This window comes from Bubalus kerabau, chromosome 3 (genome assembly GCF_029407905.1).
Source record: "Bubalus kerabau isolate K-KA32 ecotype Philippines breed swamp buffalo chromosome 3, PCC_UOA_SB_1v2, whole genome shotgun sequence".
Taxonomy (NCBI): Eukaryota; Metazoa; Chordata; class Mammalia; order Artiodactyla; family Bovidae; genus Bubalus; species Bubalus kerabau.
In genome coordinates, this window is record NC_073626.1 from 42,287,583 (window position 1) to 42,309,054 (window position 21,472).

The following is a 21,472-nucleotide window of genomic DNA, read 5'->3' on the forward strand; positions in this document are numbered from 1 at the left end:
GGTTGAATTCTGAGTTTTCTTGAAGATAAAGCAAAAAGTGAAATGCTGACTTATGTGACTCAGATTTGCAGATCTCCAGGTTGGTAAACATCCAGTCCTCCTTTGGTGAAACTCACTGTTCTTGAGGGCAAGGTGAAGGCTTTTGGCAGATGTACCTGAAGCCCCCCAGAAGCTTCTCTGGACCTTCATAGTTGCCATTCTAGTGAGAAATCTTTTAAAGACAAGGAGGCCTTAGAAATTTTTCTTTTGCCTTTTATAAAAAGTTATAAGAAATAACAAACCTAGCTAGAAACCACTAAACTGCAGAATTGGCCAAATTCTGTCACTTGTGGGTGGTCCAGTGGTTAAGATTGCTTTCATAGCTGTGGGCCAGGGTGTGATCCCTGGTTGGAGAACTAAGATCCCACAGGCTGTGTGGCCAAAAAAAAAAAGCTTGCATAAAGTAGATGCCTGACAAATAATTTTATCAGCACAAGAAAACATGAATGTGATCACTCATAAGTCCCATCCCAGTGGTTCCCATCATCAACAACTGGGACGATGCTGAGATACTCATACTTAGCCTATCTGAGCTAGAGGAGAAACTGCACTGACCAGGCCGGTGTCCGAGTACATTGGTTAAAAAGCACACCCTGCAGCCCAGAATAAGACTGTTTTCCATGTTACTGCTGGTTGATCAAGATCCATTACAGTTTTGTTCAGCATTTACCCCCTTTCTACCTGTGAAAGAACAGCACGCATACGTTACTGAGGAAATGTACTAAGGTCAGAAAAAGAACACTTGTTCTTCCTGGATCACTCACTGCAGATAATCAGCAAAACCCTGCTTTAACATACCATCCTGAGGACAGGGAACAGCCTAAAGAGCCTGTCTTTGTCTTGGCATCTGCTACAATGAGGTATTACCTAAATTGAGTTCCCCTCTTGGACACTGGTAAGATTCACCAATTAACGTACCAAACTTAAAGTTTGTTTTCTTTTTTTTAATAAGAGAGGGTCATCTATACTGTAACAAATTACTTGGCTACTAGTAACTTTCTAAAACTGTTAGCCCATTCTCTTTGGGTCAGTGTGGGCACCGAAGAAATAAGATTTTTGGTTCCCAAAGGGAAAAAGTCAATTTAGTCTTGAAAGTTTTTACATCCTAAAGTCACCCAGTCTTTATGAGACTTCCTGATGGATTCAGGTTCCCGTAACCCCTCTAGTCGTTTCCTCTGTGCATCAATTACAAAAAAAACAAACCTGAGGAAAAAAGCAAAGGACTCCCTAAACCTCAACCTGAAACAGTCCAGCATGGTTACAGCCACCTCTTTTTAATTGCCCTCTAAAAGCTGGATGGCAATTTCTGGGTGCTTTCAAACAAGTATCCTCAGTGATTTAGACTGTCGGGGACTCACCCTACACACAGATTCATTCTGCTGTCATTTTACAGAGAGGCCTCGAGATGGTAAAGTGACTTGCTGGGGTAAAGGGATAGGAAGAGAAGGTGGGTTCCTAGTCAGGAGAGTTAAACCATTACTCTGAACATCTTGGATGTGGTCACTGCATTTCTGCCTCACTGGAGTTTTCCAAATGTAGTAAGTGGTCTTATCTTGAAACTCTTGTCAGTTTCTAACCCTATAATGAAAGGCTTCAGGGCTTCAGGCCTAGACTAGCAGACACGGAAGCATGGAACAAGTTTTCGGAAGAATTTGATTTGCTCATTTTTCCGTTGTCAGGGAAATAGATGATCTGTCATATTAAAAAAAAAGAAAGCAAGATTATAGAATTTGACATTGTTAAGCAAATAAAAATGCAATACTCACATTTTAATTCAGTTCTACTCCAGACAGCAAACTTTCTCATTAGTATATACTATCAGTGTCCCTCAGGTAAAAATTCATAAATGTCTTTTAAGATGTAAAAAAATATATAGGGCAAGAAAAAAGACAGCTAGTTTAGCTTTGATTCAGTAATGCCACCCCAGAATTTATCAACAGAAGCAAAAAAGTTTTCTATAATAGCAGTCCTAAATAGCTAACTAAGGTCTGGTTTAGCAATGAAATGGTACAACAGTGCTGTGGAGTTCTGGGCTTTAAAAAAATAAGGAACATTGCAAAGACATGAGAAAATATTTATACTCTAACAGTTTGCTACTCAAAGTGTAACCCCTAACCAGCAGCTTATCACTGGGGGGCTGGTTAGAAACACAGTGCTTGGATTTCTGAACTTCAGCTAAATTAGTCTGAATTTTAACAAGGTTCCTGAGGTAATTTATGCATATTAAAATTTGTTGTTCAGTCGTGTCTGACTCTTTGAGACCCCATGGACTGCAAGCATGCCAGGCTTCCCTGTACTTCACAATCTGCTAGAGCTTGCTCAAACTCAGGTCCATTGAGTCGGTGATGCCATCCAACCATCTCATCCTCTGTTGTCCCCTTCTCCTCCTGCCCACGATTTTTCCCAGCACCAGGGTCTTTTCCAATGAGTCAGCTCTTCACATCATGTGGCCAAAGTATTGGAGCTTCAAGTTCAGCATCAGTCCTTTCAATGAATAATCAGGGTTGATTTCCTTTAGGATGGACTGATTTTATTTCTTTGCTGTCCAAGGGACTCTCAGGAGTCTTCTCCAACACCACAGTTCAAAAGCATCAATTCTTCGGCGCTCAGCCTCCTTTATGGTCCAACTCTCATCCATATATGACTACTGGAAAAACCATAGCTTTGACTACATGGACCTTTGTTGACAAAGTAATGTCTGCTTTTTAATAGTCTGTCTAGGTTTGTCGTAGCTTTTCTTCCAAAGAGCAAGTCTTTTAATTTCATGGCTGCAGTCCTGTCTGCTGTGATTCTGGAGCCCAAGAAAATAGACCCTCTCTGTTTCCATTGTTTCCCCACCTATTTGCCTTGAAGTGATGGGACCTGATGCCGTGATCTCAGTTTTTTGAATGTTGAGTTTTAAGCCAGCCTTTTCACTCTTCTCTTTCACCTTTAGTTCCTCTTCGCTTTCTGCCATGAGGGTGGTGTCATCTGCATATCTGAGGTTATTGATATTTCTCCTGGCAATCTTGATTCCAGCTTGTGCTTCATCCAGACCAGCACTTCCCATGAGGTACTCTGTGTATAAGTTTTAAAAGTAGGGTGACAATACACAACTTTGACATGCTCCTTTCCCAATTTTGAACTAGTCTGTTGTTCCATGTACACTACTAACTTGCTTCTTGACCTGCATACAGGTTTCTCAGGAGGCAGGTAAGGTGGTCTTGGATTCCCATCTCTTTAAGACTTTTCCACAGTTTGTTGTGATCCACACAGTCAAGGGCTTTAGCATAGTCAAAGAAGCAGAAGTGGATGTTTTTCTGGAATTCTCTTGATTTTTCTGTGATCCAACAGATGTTGGCAATTTGATCTCTGGTTCCTCTGCCTTTTCTAAATCCAGCTTGAACATCTGGAAGTTCACAGTTCACATACTGTTGAAACCAAGCTTGGAGAATTTTGAGCATTACTTTACTAGCATGTGAAATGAGTGCAATTGTGTAGTAGTTTGAACATTCTTTGGCATTGCCCTTCCTTGGGATTGGAATGAAAATTGACCATTTCCAGTCTTGTGGCCACTGCTGAATTTTCCAAATTTGCTGGCATATATAGTGCAACACTTTCACAGCTTCATCTTTTAGGATTTGAAATAGCTCAGCTGGAATTCCATCACGTCCACTAGCTTTGTTCTTACCTGGGTCATTAAGATCTTTTTTGGTATAGTTCTTGTGTATTTTTGTATAGATTTTGTGTATTCTTGCCACCTCTTTTTAATATCTTCTGCTTCTGCTAGATCCATACCATTTCTGTCTTTTATTGTGTCCATCTTTGCATGAAATGTTCCCTTGGTATCTCTAATTTTCTTGAAGAGATCTCTAGTCTTTCCCATTCTCTCGTTTTCCTCTGTTTCTTTGCGTTGTTCACTGAGGAAGGCTTTCTTGTCTCTCCTTGCTATTCTCTGGAACTCTGCGTTGAGATGGACGTATCTTTCCTTTTCTCCTTTACCTGTCACTTCTCTTCTTTTCTCAGCTATTTGTAAGGCCTCCTCAGATAACCATTTTGCCTTTTTGCATTTCTTTTTCTTGGGGATGGTCTTGACTATGTTGACTATGAGGGCTACTCCATTTCTTCTAAGGGATTTTTGCCCACAGGAGTAGATATAATGGTTATCTGAATTAAATTCGCCCATTCCGGTCCAGTTTAGTTCACTGATTCCTAAAATGTTGATGTTCACTCTTGCCATCTCCTGTTTGACCACTTCCAATTTACCTTGATTCAGGGACCTAACATTCCAGGTTCTTATGCAATATTCTTTACAGCATCAGACTTTACTTTCACCACCAGAGACATTCACAATGGGGCATTGTTTCCCTTTTGGCTCAGCCTCTTGATTCCTTCTGGAGCTATTTCTCTGCTCTTCTCCAGTAGCGTATTGGGCACTACCAGCCTGGGGAGTTCATCTTTCAATGTCATATCTTTTCGCCTTTTTATACTGTTCATGGGGTTCTCAAGGCAAGAAGACTGACGTGGTTTGCCATTCCCTTCTTCAGTGGACCACGTTTTGTCAGAACTCTCCACCATGACCTGTCTGTCTTGGGTGGTCTTACACGTAATGGCTCATGGTTTCATTGAGTTAGATGAGGCTGTGATCCATGTGATCAGTCTGGGTAGTTTCCTGTGATTGTGGTTTTCATTCTTTCCACCCTTGAGGGATGACTACAGGCTCGTGGAAACTTTCTGATGCAAGGGACTGGCTGTGGGGGAAACGGTCTTGCCCTCATGGGCAATGCCATGCTCAGTAAGTCTTTAATCCAATTTTCTGCTGATGGTTGGGGCTGTGTTCCCTCCTATAGTTTGGCCTGAGGTCAAACTATGGTAGGGATAGTGGCAGTAATGGTGACCTCCTTCCAAAGGACTCATGTCAGCATAGCACGGCTCCCAGGACTGTTGTATTCAGTGCCCCGACCCTGCAGCAGGTGGCTGTCGACTCACGCCTCTGCCGGAGACTCCTGGACACTCACAGGCAAGTCTGGCTCACTCTCTTCTGGGGTCACTGCTCCTTTTTCCTGGGTCCTGATGCACACAAGGTTTTGTTGTGTCCTCCCAGAGTCTGTTTCCGCAGTCCTGGGGAAGTTCTATAATCAAATCCCATTGGTCTTCAAAGTCAGATTCCCTGGGGGTTCTCCCTTTGCTTGATCCCCAGGTTTGGAAATCTGTTGTGGGCCCTAGAATGTCTGCAACAGTGCAAGAACTTCTCTGGTATAATTGTGCTCCAGTTTGTGGGTCGTCTGTGGCAGCTCTGTTGTGGGGCTAACGGTGACTTCCTCCAAGAGGACTTCTGCCACACACCATGCCTCCCAGGTCTGCTGCAGCCAGAGCCCCTGTCCCCGTGGCAGGTTACATCATCTGGTAAATTTGTGGGGGTGGGGGGCGTACTGATTTACTGTTTTTCAAAAAAGTATGTTTATGTGGTCAGGGATTGGAAAGTTATTAGAACAAATTAAAATAGTTAAACTGGAGATATCTCTCCTACCCACAAACAGTGCCTGAGCAGCTCTGAGTCCTCAGTAAGTGACAGCTGTCAGGAATATGATGCCACTGTGGGCTGTTCCTTCCCTTCCTTCCTCTCTCCGTCCTTCCTTCCCCTCTCCTTTCTTTCTTTTTAAAAGGTGTTCCTTCATGTTCTCGTTAATTCACATCTTAGAAACCTAAAAGACAACAAGGGAATTAACATGTTTCCTTTTCAACCAGATATTAAAATTGATTAAGTCATGTTTTGCTTTTTGCTTCAGCTATCAGGAAGCAGGGAACTAAATTTAATACCTAGTACACTAATGCTATCAGCCCAGATTTCTGTAATATTTGTTTTCCTTTCTATGTCTTTTATGTTTCATTAGGTTTTCCACTATGTCTCTTATAAATCTTCTGAAAATAAGGGTCCAAATTACAATAATGACTTCTAAAAACAGTCTGTTCTTATTGGCCAGGCTCCACAAAAAGAAGAGTTTATGAAACCACCTGCCTGTTTTAAATTATTTCTTCTCTCCCTTTGTTTTTCCTGCTTCTCAAGACACAAGTAAAACTAGAGGATTCTTGTTTGCCCCTTAGTGACGGTCTCCTTTGCCAGCTAGCCCATGCCCCCTCCCACCCCACACTCCACACTCATCCCTCTGCCCCTCTTTCCCTAGGTCCTACAGCCCAGCCTCATGAGTCATTCTGCGAGGCTACAGCACTTGCAAAGACACACAGACCACCCTCCAGTGCAATTACTCACCAGTGCTCCAGCGGCTTCAGACTTCCTCTGCAACGAAAGAGAACAAACAGGATGTGTTTACAAGCAAGCCTTGTTTCCAGGCTCATTGCCTGCACACTATTCCCTCTTTTATTCACTATCAGGAAAGCTTGCCCTTTTTGTTCATAATGTTTATCAGCTTGTGCTTCCATACTGCGTGATTGTCTCCCTTAATAGACTTGAGGTCCAGATGTAGACTTCCTCCCTCGCTGGACCTCTGGGCCAGAAGGTGTCGGGGGGGATGGCAGATGGATGAGATAACGAGTGGAGGTACTAGAAAGACAGAACGTGGAGAGAACTAACATTCAGCCATCACCTACAATATGCAGGCATTGCTGGTGCTTTATACACACGATCTAATCCTCAGCACAAGTTTTTTTTAAGATCTATTTTATTTTTGGCTGTGTTGTGTCTTCCTAGCTGCACATGGGCCTTCTCTAGTTGTGGCGAGTGGGGGCTACTCTTCCCTACAGGATGCGGGCTTCTCACAGAGGTGGTTTCAGAGCATGGGCTGTAGGTGCACGGGCTTCAGTACTGGCGGCTTTCGGGCCTTAGAGTGTGGGCTCAGTAACTGGCACAGGGGCTTAGTTAGTTAGTTGCTCCACAGCACATGGGATCTTCCTGGATCAGGGATCGAACCCATGTCCTCTGCATTGGCAGGTGGCTTCTTAATCACTAGGCCACCAGCGAAGCCCTTTTATTTTTTTTATTGAGATATGATTTACTAACATAAACTTTACTCATTTTAAGTGTACAAAACGGTGGGTTTTGGTGTATTCACTACATGATGCCACTATCACCTCTGATTCTAGAAATTTTCATCACCCCCCAAAAAAACCGTGACTTTTAATGATAACTCCCAATTCCCCCCTCTTCCCAGCCCCAAGAAATTACTAAAATTTGCTTTCTGTCTCTTTGGATTTGCCTGTTCTGAACATTTTATGTAAATCGGATCATACAATATCTAGTCATTTTTCATCTGGCTTCTCTCACTTAACAGTGTTTTCTTCCACATTGCAGCAGTCACCAGTGCTTCATTTCCTTTTACGGCTGAAGAGTAACCCGTGTATGGATACACACATTCTGTCATTCAGTCATCAGTAGATACATGACTCTGAAAACTACTATGAACATTTGCACACACGTTTTGGGGGGCACATATGTTTTCAGTTTCCTTGAATATTTGCCTAGGAGTGGAATCGCTGGGTCACATGGCAACTCTGCTTAATCATTTGAAGAGCTGTCATTCCGCTCTCCACAGCAACCGCACCATTCTACATTTTCTCTAGCAATGTGTGAGGATTCCAACTTCTTCACATGCTCATCAGTACTCGATATTATTCACCTTTTCTGTGGCAGACATCCTAATGGGTATAAAGTGATATCTCATTGTTGTTTTGACTTGCATTTTCCTAATGGTTAATGATGTTAACTATTTTTTCATACGCTTTTTAGCCATGTGTATATCTTATTTGATGAAAAGTCTATTCAAATCCTTTGCCTATTTAAAAAATTGGTTTATTTTTATTGTTATTGTTGAGTTACAAGAGTTCTTAATATATTCTGGATACTAGAATTATGATTATGACTTACAAATATTTTCTCCCTATCCATGGGTTGCCTTGTCACTTTCATTATGGTATCCTTTGAAGCACCAAGTTTTCAATTTTGAGGAAATCCAGTTTATTTATTTATTTTTCCTTTTGGTACTTGTGCATTAGATGTCAAATATAAGAAATCATTACCTAATCCAAGGTCTTCTCTAGGAGTTTTATAATTTTATATCTTACATTTAGGTCTTTGATACATTTTGAGTTAATTTCTGTATATGATGTGTGGTAGCTGGCCCAACTTTATTCTTTTGCATATAAATATCTGGTTATCCCAGCACCATTTATTGAGAAGAGTATTCTTTTCCCCATTAAATGTTCTTGGCACCCGCGTTGAAAATCAATCAGTCATAGATGCTTGATTTTCTTTCTGGACTCTCTGTTTCATTCCACTGTCTACCCCATGCCAGCACCACACTGACATGACCATTGTAACTTTCCAGTAAGTTTTGAAATCAGGGCATGTGTGCCCTCCAACTCTGTTTTTCTTCAAGATTATTTTGGCTATTCTGGGTCTCTCACATTTCCAAATGACAAGCTGATCCTAAAATCAAGCCAGCTGGGATTCTGATAAAAACTGCATTAAGTCTGTAGACCAGTTTGTGGAGTATTGCCATCTCAACAACATTAAGTCCTCTGATCCATGAACATGGATATTCCCATTTATTTAGGCCTTTAAACATGTTTTTTTGATTTTCACATACAAGTTTTACTTTTTTATTAAATTTATTCCTAAGTGTTCTTTTTCTTGCCATCATAAATGAAATTGTTTTTTAATGTTGTTTTCACATTGTTCATTGTTAGTATATACAAACACAGTATATTTTTGTATATTGTTCTTATATTCTGCAACCTTGCTGAAGTTGTGTATTATTAGCTTTAATAGTTTTTTAGTGGATTATTTAGGATTTTCCATATACAAAATCACATCATCTGCTAACAGAGATGGTTTTACTTCCTCTCCAAACTAGATTTCACTTCTTTTTCTTGTCCAGTTTCCCTGGCTATAATCTCTGGTACAATCTTCAGTAGAAGAGCAGACAGCCTTATCTTGTTCCTGAGTTCTATCTTGTAAAGTAGGTATTTTTTACAAATGAGGAAAAATCTGCCTCCTACCCCCTAATGAGGGGAAATGAAGCTCAGATCAGAAAATGGAGAATCCCAAGGTGACTCTAATCTGAGGGAGCTAGGCTCCCATCACCTGGAGTCCAGGAGCCATCACATCTGTGCCCTCACCTGCCTCTCCTCCTTCCAGAGCAACTCATCCCTCTGCTCCCCACTGCTCCTCTCTCCACCAGCAGACTCCCCTGTTATTGCAAGACCCAGCCTCAGTGCTGCCTTCCACGGGAAGGCCACACCTAGCTCCCCAGGCTGGAGCAGGGCTCTCTCCCCTGGAGACCCTGAGAGTGCAGGGGGACGAGGACACCCTTCTATCACAGGCAGCCTCTGCCACGTAGGTCTGTCCATGCCTCACCACGGGCCAGCCTGCAGCCCTCCACTGACCCTTGGGCTCTGGAACAAGAGCTGTGTTTGATTGGTCTTGGTGTCCCCACCCTTAGCCAGGGGACACACCTCAGGCAACTGGCAGAGAGGAAGCCTCAGCTCCCTGGGTGGAGAGAATTACCTTTTCCATCAGCCTTATAGTCATCAGGGAGCAGCTTGTCCTGGCGGTAGCCCAGCACAAAGGCCAAGAAGGAGAGGATGAGAGCGTCTCCAATGCTGAGGATGGCAAGCATGAAGGCCCAGCGGATGGTGCAGTGACCCAGCGTGTATTTGCCTGTCTGCTCCCCACACATGCGCCGTACCTCACTTGAGTCCCAGCCGTCTGGGTAGACCAGGCAGCCGATCATCAGGCCTGTGGCTGAAGGGGCAGGGGAGGTGCAGATGGCGTCAGGCTGGGGAAGCGCGTCTGCTCCCTCCCACCGTGCACTGCCGTCACCGTGCCACCTCCCTTCCTGTGTTAACAGCCTTGAGAGGCACAAGAAGCAAGCTGCTGCCACCCTTCTTGCAGAACAAAGAGGAGAAAACTGAGGCTCCAAGAGCTAAAGCCATGCGCCCTGGGAGCCACTGGTCAGGGGTGAAGGCTCAGAGCAGGACTTCTCAGCCCGGGAGGTTCTGCCAGGGCACCAGGTAGCCCTGCCAGGCCCTCAGCTGTGCCCCTCACTTTGAACTTGATGAGGCACCAGCTTCAAAGTCCTCCCAAAATCCAATTCCAGCCCAGAGAACTCATCACTCCTAAGATGTACTTTTGTTCAGACCTCAGCATCTCTGGAATAAGTGTAATAATAAAACTTTAGGCTATAACTTGATTAGAAGCTTTTTTTCCTTTTTACACCACATCAAATAATTATGTCTCCTACAACTCAGGTATTTTAGATTGAGTACAGGAAGTTTTCCAGCCCCATCTCTGGCTGCTTCCTTCATGAACCTTGCATTTAAGCAAATAGGATCTCCACACCTTTACCCACTACAGCACAGGGCAGTTGTCCACACCTCCCTGAATGTGTTTAAAATGTTGATTCCTAGGTCAGGGTTGGGCTCAGGAATCCCTTCTTTAAAAGCACTCTTCTGGGTGACTCTCTCAACAGGAAAAGCTGGGGAACACTAGGGTAAACTACCTGGATCTCAAGCCCAGCTCTTCGCTAACCGGCTGTGTGACTTCGAGCTAGGTACATAAGCTTTTGTGCCTCGGTTTTTTCATCTGTGAAATGAGGATAATAGTATCTGCCTGTCTGGATTGCAATGAGGCTCAAATCAGCTAATACTGGAGAAGTGCTCAGAAGAGCACCTGACACACAGTTGGCATTTCCCGAGTGACAGCTCGTATGCCACACTGTGCTTTCATTGATTCAGTATTGACAGCCAAACATTTCTTCTTCCCCACCTTCCCTCCACTTTCCCCACCAAACTTCCACCCCACCTTAGCCACCCAGGAAGGTACATATTCTTGGGAGGTGACCGGGGCAACCTCCGGGACCACCATCAGGCAGACACAGGACACCTCCCCTTATCTGTGCCACAGTCCCAACCCTGGCCCTCCTTTCACAGGACCCGAGGCTCTTTAGCCCCAAAGCTGTGCCCTACCCGGGAGCCCCATGGAGAAGCACCTCACAGGACCCAAAATCACCGCCTGGGGCTCAGCTTGTTCTTGCAAGGAAGGTCAGCAGATCAAACAAAAGCACAACAAAGTATAAAGATCAATATACCAGATCCCACCTTCCCACCTAGATGAACGCCTCCTTTGTTTTTTTTCTAGGAGGAGCTAATTTATTAATACAGACTTCTCTTACAGATCACAAAATACTTCATATACCATTTTTCTGTCAATCCTTACAACAGTTCTGTGAAGTAGGCCATGTGTTAATATCCCATTTTACAGACTAGAAAACTGAGGTCCCAGAGAAACCAAGTGAGTTACCCAGTCCTTCAGCTATGGCAGAGCCAAGACCTGCACCCACAACTCCTGACTTTCTTGGCTTCAAAGTTAATTGCCCCAGACTCCCAGACAAACATCTCTCCAAAGAGCTGAATGTATTTAGCGGTGACATTTCAGACTCAGTGACAAACAGGAAGATACTTAGGGTGGTTACCCTAGGGGCTACCCTCCCTGAACCCTTTGGTAAAACCTGTGGCCTCCCCCACTTGGGGTGTGATGAGTCCTCTGGTACCTGGCGTGGCCCTTTTCTCCTATAGCACCTCCCTATAGCGGTTTCAGAAAAGAGCCCAGGGTCTCTGGCTTGGAAACAGGTTGTTTCTATGGGCGCCACAGTTCTGTATGAGCGCCCCACCCACCCACCTAGTAGGGAGATCCACCCCACTGTGGTGTCTCAGGGCTCTAAGCAGAGGCCAGCGTGGTATTCTCAAGCAAGTTTACTTACCATTTCTGACTTCCAGTCTCTTGCTGGAAAAATAAGAATAATAATACCTGACTCAGAGCAGGGTTATGAGGATTAAATGTGATTAAGTGTTTACTGCAGTGTCTGGTCACGACTGAGCAACTTCACTTTCACGTTTCACTTTCATGCATTGGAGAAGGAAATGGCAACCCACTCCAGTGTTCTTGCCTGGAGAATCCCAGGGACGGGGGAGCCTGCTGGGCTGCCGTCTATGGGGTTGCACAGAGTCGGACACGACTGAAGCGACTTAGCAGCAGCAGCGTCTGGTATATGCTAAGTGGCCAGTTAATGTTAGTTGTTGCTACTATTATTGGCACTAAAGTCAAATGGAAGCACCCTCAATGGATGTCTCTGTCATCAGAGCTGTTCACGAATATTCAAGGTACATAACAGGATTATACTTCCTTGCCTCCCTCCCTTGAAGTTGTGTGCATGCATGCGTGCATTCTCAGTTGCTCAGTCCAACTCTTGGTGACCCCATGGAGTATAGCCTACCAGGCTCCTCCGCCCAAGGAATTTTCCAGTCAAGAATACTGGTGCAGGTTGCCATTTCCTGCTCCAGAGGATCTTCCTGACCCAGGAATCAAACTTGTGTCTCCTGCATCTCCTGCATCGGTAAGCAGATTCTTAACTACTGAGCAACCTAGGAAGTCCCCCTTGAAGTTAGGCTAGGTCATAAAGATTCCTTCAGCCAATAAGTGAGCAGAGATGCTGTGTGCTTTTCCAGGCCAGAGCATTTAACTGCTGTTGGAGACTTTCCAGAGCTCTCTTTCTCTTTGCAGTGATCACAGCCAGATGACAGCTGATGCTCCATCAGACTGGGCTCTGGAAGAGAACAGTGAGAGCAAAACCCTTCACTGATCCTCAACGAGTGTGTACCGTGATCAAGAAATAAACCTTTGTCCTAACCCATGAAGATTTGGGAATTTTTACTGTGGCATCATCCCATCCATCCCTGACTGAAAAAGCTGTTTTGGGTTTTTCACATTTACCGAGCACCTACCACATGTCAGGCCTTGTGCAAGATGCATTATAACATCCCATTCCTGCAAGAGCCCTGTATTTCTGCCATCTTCGACAGATGAAGTTACCAGAACTCAGAGAGACGTGTAACGTGCTCTACTTGTGTTTTTAGGAGCCGGGATCACCCTCGGCCTGCACCTGGCATCCAGAAGCTCAATTAACTTTAAGCAGCAGCTCCTCACTGCCTCACTCATCAGTCCTCTTTCCCTTCTCCTGCGCCCTTCTCTGGTCCTTAATCTTGTCAAGATTAAGCTAACTGGTTTAGGGCTCCTCTAATGGAGGAAGCTCTCAATGGCTGTGGGACACATCTCCTCCTCATCCCTCCTTTTGCCACCCCCCTCCTTTCCCCAGCACCAAAGAATGGAACATGACACCACCTTTGTTCTCTCCCAACATAAATGTTTCATGGGATGGCACCCGGCCACCTCTGCTATCAGTGTCTTCAGCTCCATGACCCAGACAAGGATCTGACTCAAATGGCCTGGTGATCCCTCCCCCACCCAGGCCCTCCCAGCACTGCCTGTTCAGCAAATGGCACCTGTTGCAGGAGGTTGGGGGAGCGGGACAGTGCAGAGAATGAGAGAGGGAGGGTGGTGTTTCCAGCATCCCATTGCTCTGGAGGACCAGCTGGCAAGCATGCCAGGGTTCATTCTGCTCCTCTTTGTCACAAAACTGCTAAATCTTCATTCTCCCTTCTCTCTCCCCACTGCCCACCAAGACTTGCCTCATTTGCCCCAGGCTCTCCCTCACCATTTAGAGAGACTACAGAGAAAGGGAAGTGGCAGGGGGATTGGGAAGGCAGCTGTAGAACCAGACTACAGAGAAGGGGAGGTGGCAGGGGGATTGGGAAGGCAGCTGTGGAACCAGGTCAGTAGCCTGAGTACAAGATTCAGAGTTCGAAGGTTCTGTCTCTCATGACCTGTGTGCTAAAATACAAGTTACCTGCTAGGAGCCTCATCTATCAGATGGGAGGAAAACCCACCTAATTGGGTCATGATGAGGCTCCTCATCTAGTTCTTGGGACTCACTGCCATAATTCTCCTATTTCCTTGGTTGCCAGGTGATCTATTACAGGCTTGGCTAAGTCTTGTCTTCTCTCAGCCCCAGATCCTTCATTTATAGTTGGGGGGAGGACACTCTAGCTCTCTAGAGTCTTGACTAAGTCTTGTCTTCTCTCAGCCCCAGATCCCTCATTTATAGTTGGGGGGAGGACGCTCTAGCTCTCTAGAGTCTTGGCTAAGTCTTGTCTTCTCTTAGCCCCAGAACCCTCATTTATAGTTGGGGGGAGGACGCTCTAGCTCTCTAGAGCCCCCTCCAGCTCTGACTGTCCTGAGTTTATGTGTTTGGTTGTCTGGGATTCAGTTCCCTGTTCCATTCCCCCTGCTAAGGATAACGCTGCTTCTCATTCTAATCAATGATGTCAAGATGATTTCACTCTAGTCTGCAGTCCCCAACAAGGCTCCTGGACATCTCCCTCACATGGACAGTCTGTGTGTGGTGCTTGGAGTGAGGAGGGACCAAGGGCTGCAGGACAAGGCCTTAGGTAAGCATCCCTTCCTGGGCTCTAGAGGATAGCAGGACCAGCTGACCCCCAGGACCCAGATGCCTGTCTGTAGCCAGAAGCAGGAAAAGAGGGCAGAGAAGGCCTGCCTCTGAGCACCACAAGTAGCCACCCATCTCACATAGTTCTAAAAGACCCTACTTCTCTCCCCCACCACAAAATATCACCTCCATTCACTGCCTCAAGTGCTCACACTTGCTCTATCAAGGATGGAATCCTGGAATTAGGGAATAAAGACCTTCACTCTACCATGAGTGATTTGCTCCTGGGCAAGCCACTTCCCCTCTCTGGACCTCAGTTCCTGATCTATAAGATGAGAGAGTTGGACCATTTGATATTTAAAGTCATTTTGATCTCAGCCATCCTGAGACTTGTTACTCTTCAGAAGCAACTGAAGAGCACACAGAGCTATACAGGACAACAGCTGAGTTGGAGACTCAGCAACTCCAGGGAAGGTAGGATGCTGCACCTGCGCCTGTGGCCTTGGGGTGGGGCGAGGGGCTCCCTGCCCTCCCACTATCCCTGCTCACCCGCAGCCAGCTGCATCCACGCACAGATCTTGTAGACAGTGGCCGTGTTGCAGACAAAGAACAGGCTGAAGCAGATGATGGAGCCAATGATGAGGAACATGGCCAAGGCCACAAAGAACATGGCAGTCTTGAAGGCTCTAGAAGGGATAGAGGAGAAGTCCAGCGGGCCACCCTTGCAGATAAGCTCAGAAGACAGCACGTTGCCCACGCAGTAGGAGAAAAGGCCAAAGTAGCCCGCCTGGGGCGTGTTGACGCTGTCACCGATCCAGTAGGGCTGGATGAAGAGCGCCATGACCAGCACGGAGAAGCAGATGGTGAGCGTGCCCCACATCACGCCCACGGCCCTCGAGTTACGCACGTAGTTGGTGTGGTAGATCTTGGCTGCCTCCTGGGCAGGCAGCAACTTCACCATCGTGAGGGCGCTGGGTCCTAGGATGGGGACTTGGGGGCTGGAAGTGGCTTTGCGAACGGATGGAGGCCCAAAAGTGGGTCACCCCCTCAGCCGGGTGTAGGGAGGAGGCTGAGGTCAGGGAGGATGACCTTGGCTTCTCCTGGGGAAGCTTGTCCAGTGGCTGTGTTCGCTCTGCTCGAGCCGGCCTGCCTCGGGTCTCCTGCCTTACCTCAAACCCGCCAGTGTCCCGGGCCTGCGGGCGTCGCCCTGCCCCGCCCCCTTCCAGCGGAGAGCCCCAGGGAGCTCCGCCCCCTTCGCTCGTCCCGGCTCCGCCCCGCTCCCTCCACCGCGCGCGCAGCTTTCAGCACCGTGGCCAGCGCCTCGGGCCCCGCGGCAGAGGAGCGTGCCGAGCGGCCGCCCCACCCACTCCAAAAGCCCGCGCCTGGGAATTAAGGCCTCTCTTCACCCTCCGGAGCCGGGCTGGCAAGGACCGAAAGGGCGGGGCTGTGGTTGTCACCTTCCTCTCGTTCGGTGTCCTGCCGCCAAACCATTTCTGGAGCGCAGTCCCCAGCCCAGCCCATCCTTCCCTGGTTCCCTGTATGTCCTCCTGGAACCTCCAATCCCTCGGAGGCCGGCAAAGTCTTCCGGGTCACTGGTTTCTCCTCCCTATATCATTCAGGGCTCAATTACTAAGAGCCTTCTGCGTACTGAGCCCTGTGTTGGAGGCAAGAACCATATACTAAAAAGGACAGGGCCCCTGCTCTCAAGGACAGTGAGGTATTTACATATATGTAAATATATATTTGAAATGCAGACTGATAGTGTGATAATAGAACCCACTACACAAAGAACGGTCCTTACAAGCCTTCTCAGACATTAACATATGCTTTTTGTTCAACACAATGTCTTTCACTTCTTGTGTATGTTTTTGTTGCATATTTCTTTTTTTATTTACTTTTATAAGTATAGTTGATTTACAATGTTGTGTTAATTTCTGCTGTCACTCAAGGTACTTATGTACATTCTTTTTTATAGTCTTTTCCATTATGGTTTATGTCTGTATATATATATTTTTTTTAATTTACTTATTTGGCTGTACCGGGTCTTAGTTGAGACACGTGGGATCTTTTCGGTGTGGCACACAGAATCTTTAGTTGCAGCATTCAAACACTTTGTTTTGGCATGCAGGAGCGGAGATCCAACCCAGGCCCCCTGCATTCAGAGAATGGCGTCTTAGCCACTGGGACCACCAGGAAAGTCCCTATCCCAGGATACTGAATGTAGTTTCCTGTTCTGTACAGTAGGGCCTTCTTGTTTATCCATTCTATAGAAATAGTTTGCTTCTGCTGCTGCTGCTGCTGCTGCTGCTAAGTCACTTGAGTCGTGTCCGACTCTGTGCGACCCCATAGACGGAAGCCCAGCAGGCTCCCCCGTCCCTGGGATTCTCCAGGCAAGAACACTGGAGTGGGCTGCCATTTCCTTCTCCAATGCATGAAAGGGAAGAGTGAAAGGAAAGTCGCTCAGTCGTGTCTGACTCCCAGCGACCCCACGGACTACAGCCCACCAGGCTCCTCCATCCATGGGATTTTCCAGGCAAGTTTGCTTCTAGTAACTCCAAATTCCCAGTCCATCCCTCCTCCTCCACACCCTTGCTTATTCCTTTCCCCCCTCTTTTTGAAAATACCTGTATTTTTCCTAAATGTATAGGCAAATTCATGATTAATATACATACATAGGAAAATTCAAGAAAGTTACATAAAAGAATAAAAATCACTCATAACCCAAAAATGGGAGCTAAGGACAAACAAAATCATTTCACAAACATTCACTTCAGCTTTAGATAGATCTGAATTTGAGTCAGCCACTTGTTAGCTGACTCAAGTTAGATGGTCAATTACGAAATCAGATTGATTATATTCTTTGCAGCCAAAATGGAGAAGCTCTATATAGTCAGCAAAAACAAAACCAGGAGCTGACTATAGCTCAGGTCAGGAACTCCTTATTTCAAAATTCAGACTTAAATTGAAGAAAGTAGGGAAAACCACTAGATCATTCAGGTATGACCTACATCAAATCCCTTACAATTATACAAATAGATTCAAATGGAAGTGACAAATAGATTCAAGGGATTAGATCTGATAGAGTGTTCGAAGAACTATGGACAGAGGTTCGTGACATTGTACAGGAGGAACTGATCACGACCATACCCATGAAAAAGAAATGCAAAAAGACAAAATGGTTGTCTAAAGAGGCCTTACAAATAGCTGAGAAAAGAAGAGAAGCTAAAGGCAAAGGAGAAAAGGAAAGAAATACCTATTTGAATGCAAAGTTCCAAAGAATAGCAAGAAGAGATAAGAAAGCCTTCCTCAGTGATCAGTGCAAAGAAATAGAGGAAAACAATAGAATGGGAAAGAACTACATATCTCTTCAAGAAAATCAGAGATACCAAGGGAACATTTCAGGCAAAGATGGGCACAATAAAGGACAGAAATGGTATGGACCTAACAGAAGCAGAAGATATTAAGAAGAGATGACAAGAATACACAGAAGAACTATACTTCTTCATGACCCAGATAACCACCACGATGTGATCACTCACCTAGAGACAGACATCCTGGAATGTAAAGTCAAGTGGGCCTTAGGAAGCATCACTATGAACAAAGCTAGTGGAGGTGATGGAATTCCAGCTGAGCTATTTCAAATCCTAAAAGATGATGCTGTGAAAGTGCTGCACTCAATATGCCAGCAAATTTGGAAAACTCAGCAGTGACCACAGGAGACTGGAAAAGGTCAATTTTTATTCTAATCCCAAAGAAAGGCAGTGCCAAAGAATGTTCAAACTACCACACAATTGTACTCATCTCACATGCCAGTAAAGTAATTCTCAAAATTCTCCAACCAGTCTTCAACAGTACGTGAACCATGGACTTCCAGATGTTCAAGCTGGATTTAGAAAAGGCAGAGGAACCAGAGATCAAATTGCCAACATCCACGGGGTCATCAAAAAAGCAAGGAAGTTCCAGAAAAACATCTATTTCTGCTTTATTAACTACACCAAAGCCTTTGACTATGTGGATCACAACAAACTGGAAAATTCTTCAAGAGATGAGAATACCAGACCACCTTACCTGCCTCCTGAGAAACCTATATGCAGGTCAAGAAGCAACAGTTGGAACTGGACATGGAACAACAGACTTGTTCCAAATTGTGAAAGCAGTACATCAAGGCTGTATATTGTCACCCTGCTTATTTAACTTATATGCAGAGTACATCAAGTGAAATGCCAGGCTGCATGAAGCACAAGCTGGAATCAAGATTGCTGGGAGAAATAGCAATAACCTCAGATACACAGATGATACCACCCTTATGGCAGAAATCAAAGAAGAACTAAAGAGGCTCTTGATGCAGGTGAAAGAGGAAAGGAAAACATCTGGCTTAAAACTCAACATTCAAAAAATGAAGATCATGGTATCCAGACCCATCACTTCATGCAAATAGATGGGGAAACAATGGAAACAGTGAGAGACTTTATTTTTGGGGGCTCCAAGATCACTGCAGATGGTAATTGCAGCCATGAAATTAAAAGACACTTGCTCCTTGGAGGAAAAGCAATGACCAACCTAGACAGCATATTAAAAAGCAGAGACATTATTTTGCCAACAAAGGTCTGTCTAGTCAAAGCTATGGTTTTTCCAGTAGTCATGTATGGATGTGAGAGTTTGACTACAAAGAAAGCTGAGTGGTGAAGAATTGATGCTTTTGAACTGTGGTATTGGAAAAGATTCTTGACAGTCCCTTGGACTGTAAGGAGATCAAACCAGTCAATCCTAAAGGATATCAGGCCTGAATATTCATTGGAAGGAGTGATGCTGAAGCTGAACCTCCGATACTTGAGCCACGTGATGCGAAGAGCTGACTCATTGGAAAAGACCCTGATGCTGGGAAAGATTGAAGGCAGGAGAAGAAGGGGATGACAGAGGATGAGGTGGTTGTATGGCATCACTGGCTCGAAGGACATGAGCTTGAGAAGCTCAGGGAGTTGGTGATGGACAAGGAAGCCTGGCATTCTGCCAGGGGGTCCATGGGGTCACAAAGAGTCAGACACAACTGAGTGACTGAACAGAACTTGAACTTGTTAACTGAGGGTTTAGCTTCCTGAGCCTCAGTTTATTCATCTATAAGATGAGTATGATAATAGTATCTATCACATATGGGTTAGGTAAAATAACATATGGAAAATGTTTAACCCAGGGCCTCACATATAAAAATGCTCAAAAATGTTTATTATTATTATTATCTCTGTTAACATTTTGGTGTATTCCCCTCCTTCTGGACATATTGCGTTATACAGTTGTATAATAATGTATATACATTTGTGCTCAGTCGTGTTCAACTTTTTGCGACCCCATGAACTATATAGCCTGTGAGGTTCCTCTGTTCATGGGATTTTCCAGACAAGAATACTGGAGTGGGTTGCCATTTCCTTCTGCAGTTTACATTTAGTATCCAATTATTTTCACTTAGCATTTCACCATCAGTGTTTTCTCACATTACTAGTTTTTCAAAAATGTGATCTTTAATCTTTATGTAATTGTTTAATTATTCCCCTCCTTGGGGGTATTTCAACAGTTTCCCATTTTTCACTATTAAAAAGAATCCTGCCTTAAGCATATTGTGCTGTTAACCTGTGTTTCCTCTTAAATTTCTTCAGTTTTGTGATCGGTCATCGCCATCAGATTGAAAGCTCAACAAGGCATGACCTGTATCTACACCATTGGGCTGGGAGCTTCTCCAAAGTGGGGGCTGTAGAAGAGGCCCTAACCTGAGCCCAGGCTCTTCGGGACTAGCAGACACCTTTTGTTTGGCCTGATCAGCAGAACTTCCTCTGCCTTTCAGAGAAGCCTCTTCTGCTTTCTGAGGTTCCGGTGAGACAGCCATCTCATGTAGATGGAATCAAACCGTCTGTGTTCTTTTGTCCACGGGTTTTCTCATTCAATATTATGGGGGATTTCTTTTTTTAAACTGATTTACTTATTTGGCTGTGCTGGGTCTTAGTAGCAGCATGTGGAATCTTTTAGCTGTGGCATGTGGGATCTAGTTCCCTGAGCAGGGATGGAACACGGGCCCCCTGCATTGGGAGTGCAGAGTCTTACCCACTGGACCACCAGGGAAGTCCCTCGTTCAACATTATATATGTGAGAGAAACACATATGATCGCACGTGGGAATCAGAAATCGATTCTTTTTTGAGGGGGGGAAAAGCCAAAGCAAATCACTCTTTTAGATTGGGGAAGGGGTGGTTAGACCATATGAGGTTTGGGTACAAAAAAGTCCTTAATTACTTCTTGCTTGTATTTTGGAAGCACAAACATTATCAAAGTTCTTTTCGCTATATTCTTTGTTTGGGATGGAAAAATCTGCACTCGTTCACGTCTGGAAAGGTGGCCATGGCCTGCTGGCAATACTAGGCCTGGTGCATTTTGATAGAAAGAGCTCTTGGGTCCAGTTCCTTCCCCAGCCTCCTCATCTTGACTCGGGAGAAGGAACAGTGTGGTGGGGAAGGGCCAGGATAAGCTCATGGGGAAAAGTGGTTGAAAACACTGAGCCCCATAAAAAAAAAAAAAGAGAGAGAGAAGACTGTTTCTTTCATCAAGGGCATTTCCAGGTCTCTGGAATTGGGTGGGCTTCTCTCATTTTGAGGATGTCCTGGCTGGTTCCTTCAGCTGCTCCTCTCTAGGCCACCCTCAGTGCAATAAGGATGAAGGGTTGCTATGTTGCCTGAACACCCCCCATGTGTCAGGCACTTCCGTGGGGTTTCACATACACTGTCTTATTCAATCCTGACCTTCCTAAAAGCCATTGACCTCTTTGCCTCAATAAGAAAACAGGTTCACGGAGATTACAAATTTAAATAACCCGTCCAAGTTCATGCAGCTAGTTATGGTTGAGTTTTGAAGCCAGGTCTATCTGGATAAAGGCAACCCAGCCTGGGGCCTCCCCAAGTTGGCCGTCTTCCACTTCCTGGGGTAGGGAAGGGGTGCTCTGCTACAATGGCCAGCCCTCCAGGGAAAGCCGCTCTGTCCCACACCTGAGCACACTCAGGCAGCTGTGCCCTTCCCAGCCTTCACCCCAGGCCAGCAGAGGCCAAAGGGACC

The 21,472-nt window shown here is 45.3% G+C and overlaps 1 protein-coding gene across 5 annotated transcripts; it reads right to left on the reverse strand.

Moving 5' to 3' along the window:
• Window positions 1–1,588: 1,588 nt before the first annotated feature.
• On the reverse strand, window positions 1,589–15,590 carry LHFPL5 (LHFPL tetraspan subfamily member 5). Of its 5 annotated transcripts, none has more exons than XM_055571605.1 (4): window positions 14,928–15,590; window positions 9,542–9,778; window positions 6,290–6,316; window positions 1,589–1,731 (listed from the first exon to the last, which is right to left on the reverse strand). In XM_055571605.1, exons 1-3 carry the CDS (start codon window positions 15,337–15,339, stop codon window positions 6,306–6,308), a joined length of 660 nt encoding a protein of 219 aa, XP_055427580.1. In that variant the 5' UTR covers window positions 15,340–15,590; the 3' UTR covers window positions 1,589–1,731; window positions 6,290–6,305. The 5 variants fall into 5 exon arrangements, with proteins under 5 accessions (XP_055427580.1, XP_055427581.1, XP_055427579.1 ...); XM_055571606.1 differs by lacking the exon at window positions 1,589–1,731 and adding an exon at window positions 5,575–5,723; XM_055571604.1 differs by lacking the exons at window positions 1,589–1,731; window positions 6,290–6,316 and adding an exon at window positions 7,070–7,671.
• Window positions 15,591–21,472: the final 5,882 nt, after the last annotated feature.